General features: G+C 45.7%; 1 protein-coding gene across 4 annotated transcripts in view; it reads left to right on the top strand.

Annotated features, from left to right (window-relative positions):
* The window catches only part of Prkcg (protein kinase C gamma), a 26718-nt gene that overhangs the window by 16925 nt on the left and 5223 nt on the right, over positions 1 to 4570 (top strand). For all 4 annotated transcript variants that reach the window (XM_028775070.1, XM_028775067.1, XM_028775069.1 and 1 more), the window contains 3 exons: positions 1960 to 2051; positions 2137 to 2199; positions 3096 to 3234. In XM_028775070.1, the coding sequence (XP_028630903.1) occupies positions 1960 to 2051; positions 2137 to 2199; positions 3096 to 3234 (294 nt within the window). The remainder of the gene's footprint in view (positions 1 to 1959; positions 2052 to 2136; positions 2200 to 3095; positions 3235 to 4570) is intronic.

Here is a 4570-nt window from a genome sequence, read left to right as displayed (position 1 = left end):
TCTTTCTTTCTTTCTTTCTTTCTTTCTTTCTTTCTTTCTTTCTTTCTTTCTTTCTTTTTTGAAAATGAGCCTGTTTACACCATACTGGGAATCAAGGCCAGGGCTTTGTGTAAGCTAGGCAAGCACTCTCTGACCAAACCCTGTCCCCAGCTCTTAGGGATGGCTTCTTCTCATTGGACATGGCAAGAATGACTGGGCTTCCAGGGTGAGCTCATCACTTTTGGATTCTGACTGAAGGATGAGTCATAAGAAAGTATTTCCCTGAGACTGACAGATTGTACAAGAAGGTAGAATCCCCGGGCCTTGGAGAGAGCACGACTTCACTTTCCTTGGTCTGAGCAAAAACCGAGTAGTGGCACGTATTTGTCATTCTGGCACTTGGGTTGCAGAGGCAGGAGTATTACTATGAGCTTGGGCTTAGCCTGGCCCACAAAGTGATTAACTATAGTAATAATCAGAGCTAGAGAGATGCCTTAGTGGGTAAGAGCACCTGAAGACCTGAGTTTGAATCCCCTTTACCCATATAAAATGCCAGATGAGGCTTCATGAATACCTGTAACACCAGTGTGCTGGCAGTGGGAATGGAAACAGTCTCATGGGGGTCTTTGCTGATTGTCACCTTAATTCTGGGTTCACTAACAGGCCCTGTCTCAAGGAAATAAGGCAGAGAGAGATGGGCGTCCTATGCCTTCTGACCCTACACATGCATACATACATGCATACACCATCTATAATTCACCTGCTTAGAAAAACAAACAAATAGCTTCAAGTGAAGCCTGATTATCTATGGCTCCAGACAGTGAGAATTACGAGTGTGTGTGTGTGTGTGTGTGTGTGTGTGTCAGAGAGAGAGACAGAGACAGACACAGGATGTAGTTTAAGATTCAGTGTTCTTGGATTTCAGTCAAGTCCTATGAATCACTTAGAAATCACTACTTAATTAGAGTAACAAAAATAAGGCTGAGGAGATTCTGAGGTCCCAGGGTTAGCATCTCGGCCCCTTCCTTCCTACACACCTGTCCACTTCCACTGGATTACTGGCTGAGTGACTCAGGAGGTCTCCAAGTGTCCCCAGTGGGCAGGAGGAAAGAGCTGTTCATAAATGGCTGTGGTGGAAGGTCTGTAATCCCAGCATTTGAAAGGTGGAGGCAGGAGGGTCAAGAGTTCAAGGTTATCATCAATTACGCAGTGGGTTTGAGGCTAGTTTGGCTACATGAAACCTTGTCTTTTTTTAAGCCTGGAGCTAGGAGAGATGGCTCATCAGTTAAAGACACTTATTGTTTCTGCAGAGGATCCAGGTTCAATTCCCAGCATCCATGTGGTGGCTTACAATGATCTGAGTCTTCAGGTCCAGGGCATCTAATGCTCTCTTCTGACCTTCAAAGGCACCAGGCACTTCATGTGGTGACATACATACATGCAGGCAAAATATTCCAAAGATGCAAGATGGGGTGGGTGTGGGGGATGGTAGTGGCACAGCCTTTAATCCCAGCTTTAGGAAGCAAAGGCAAGCATTTGAGGCCAGCCTGGTCTACAGAGCTAGTTCCAGGACACCCAGACCAACACTGAGGAATCAAAAGAAAAGAAAAGAAAGGAAAAGAAAAGAAAAGATAAGAAAATAAGAGAAAAAAGCAGCTGGGCAGTGGTGGCACATGCCTTTAATCCCAGCACTTGGGAGGCAGAGACAGGTGGATTTCTGAGTTCGAGGCCAGCCTGGTCTACAGAGTGAGTGCCAGGACAGCCAGGGCTACACAGAGAAACCTTGTCTCAAACAACAACAACAACAACAAAAAACAAAAAGAAAAGCAAAAAAAAGAAAGAAGGAAAGAGAGAAGGAAAGAAAGAAAGAAAGAAAGAAAGAAAGAAAGAAAGAAAGAAAGAAAGAAAGAAAGGAAAAAAAGCTTTTCTATTCTGGTGTAGGTGTGTCCCTGCCACTAAGCCACACCCATTCCTCCTTAGGACCGCCTGTATTTTGTGATGGAGTATGTCACTGGGGGAGATTTAATGTACCACATTCAGCAATTGGGCAAGTTTAAGGAGCCCCACGCAGCGTAAGTCTCAGCAATGGTGAAGGCAGTGGGAGGTGGGAGGACTGGTCCTGTTATTGACCTTCTAACTTGCCACGTGCTCCTCCAGATTCTACGCTGCAGAAATCGCCATAGGCCTCTTCTTCCTTCACAACCAGGGCATCATCTACCGGTCAGTAGCCCCAACAATTTCTGGAGAGGGAAAATAGGTCCCTGTAGGGGATGAGATTTCAACACAGAGCTCTGGATTGTTGAATGATAGTTGCTTCAGGTTTTGTTTCCTATTGCTGTGTTAAAGTACACTACAAGGGGCCTGGAAGGATGGCTTCGGCAAGGTTGGATACTGCACTTGCAGAGGACTGAAGTTTGGTTTTCAACACCCATACACGGTTGCTCACTACTGCCTGTAACTCCAGCTCCCAGGGATATGACATCCATGTTCACACCCTGCCCCGGGCATCTGGACACACACACACACACACACACACACACACACATTGAACCAAAAACCAAACCAAACCAAAAACAACAACAACAACAAAAACGGCCAAAGGGAGGAAACATTCATCTTGGCTCACAGTTTCTGTCGTTGAGGGGAAGTCAAAGTAAAATGACCTTGAAGCGGCTATCTATATCCACAGTTAAGAACAGAGAACATGCCCTGCAGTGGTGGCCATGCCTTTAATCCCAGGACTCGGGAGTCAGAAGCAGATGGATCTCTGAGTTCAAAGCCAGCCTGGTCTACAGAGCAAGTTGTAGGACAGCCAGGGGAGAAACCTGCCGAAAAACAAACAAAGAGCAGAGAGCAGTGGATTAATTCACAAAGCCAGGGCTCGGATAACGTAGTCCATCAACGTTCTTGCCTGGGATGTGGTACCACTCACAGTAGACTAGATCTGCCTACCTCAATTAAAGTACTGAAGAACGCCCTCAACAAACTTGCCTACAGGCCAACCTGATCCAGACAATCCCTCACTGAGACTCTCTTCCTGGGAGATAGTGGATTATATCAAGTTGACATCGAAAACTAACCATCACACTGTCCTTCCTTGTATTCTCATCCTCCAGGGACCTCAAGTTGGATAATGTGATGCTGGATGCAGAAGGACACATCAAGATCACAGACTTCGGCATGTGTAAAGAGAATGTCTTCCCTGGATCCACAACCCGTACCTTCTGTGGGACCCCAGACTACATAGCACCTGAGGTAACCCTGAGCCTGCTGCTCTGTGGGCGTCTCTCAGTGGGTGCAATTGTCTAGTAGTCATAGTAGGAGAGGCTTGTCCTTAGTTTGTAGGTGTCTTACCAGTTCCCACCTATGGTAGCACTTGAAGGGCCTATTCACAGTATGTTAAGAGAAGAAAGCAACACACTGACACATGCATTTAGTGCTCAGCTTACACACTCCATACCATTCATACCCTTCAGGCTTCCCTACCTAGGGAATGATGCCACCCACAGTGGGCTAGATCTGCCTACCTCAAATGAGTAAAGCAAGCAGGACTTGAGGATGCCTAGTGTACATGAATGTGATTGGCTTGTAGGAGTGTGAGTAGAACACAGATTATTCCAAAGTAGAGAAGGTGGAGACTATTTCTAGTATGTTTTGAGTGGGCAGGCCTGAGAACACTATGCCTACTGTGAGGCTTTGTGTCTTCTGTATGCTGGATGGGTGGGGCTTACCCTTTAGTACAAAACTGAATGACAGCTCATTGATAAACTGTACATGTAGCTTTGTTGTTGACTTTTACATGTGTGTGTGTCTCTCTCTGTGTATGTATGTGTGTGTAGTATGTATGTGTGTGTATGTTTTCATGTGTGTAGACACATTTGTGCATGCATGTGGAGGCCCAGGGTTAGGTTAGGAATCCTGTACCACTCTCCTGTTTTATTCATTGAGGTAAATTCAGTCAAACCCAGAGTTTGCTGATATGCTAATCTCCTAGCTAGCTTGTTCTAAGGATCTTCTGCCTCCTTCCGAGGCTGGAATACAGGTGGCCTGCTACACCCACCTGGCACTTATGTGGGTTCTGTGGATCTAAATGCTGGCCCTTATACTTATGTGGTAAGTAGTTTTAATCACTGACCCATCCGTTTAGTCCTCTTTCTGTTTTTAAGGCAGAGTATCATGTATTCCAGGCTGGCTTCGAGCTCACTGTGTAAAGGATTATGCCCTTGAACTTATGATCCTTCTTCCTGTATCTCCTTAGTGTTAGAACAACAGCTGGCATTAGATAGCATATCTGGCTTTATGTGTTACTGGGGTTCAGACCCAGGTTTTCATGTATCCTGGGGAAAGAAAGAGTTTACTAAGCTGTACCCCAAGCCTATCCACCTCATACTTTTTGTCCTAATATTGGGAGCTGAACACAGGCCTTCAACTTACCTATGGTTCTATAGTGTCAGTAGAACACGCTCTTGACACTCGGAGAGGGCATGGCCAAACCCTTGAATTTCCCAGAGAAGCAGAAAACTGACCCTTGGATATTTATTCATTCTCTCTCTCTCTCTCTCTCTCTCTCTCTCTCTCTCTCTCTCTCTCT

The sequence above is a fragment of the Grammomys surdaster genome, unplaced genomic scaffold (genome assembly GCF_004785775.1).
Source record: "Grammomys surdaster isolate TR1022 unplaced genomic scaffold, NIH_TR_1.0 252, whole genome shotgun sequence".
In the NCBI taxonomy this organism is placed as follows: Eukaryota; Metazoa; Chordata; class Mammalia; order Rodentia; family Muridae; genus Grammomys; species Grammomys surdaster.
The sequence above is the reverse complement of the archived record's forward strand: the minus strand, read 5'-3'. Positions and strand labels throughout refer to the sequence as shown.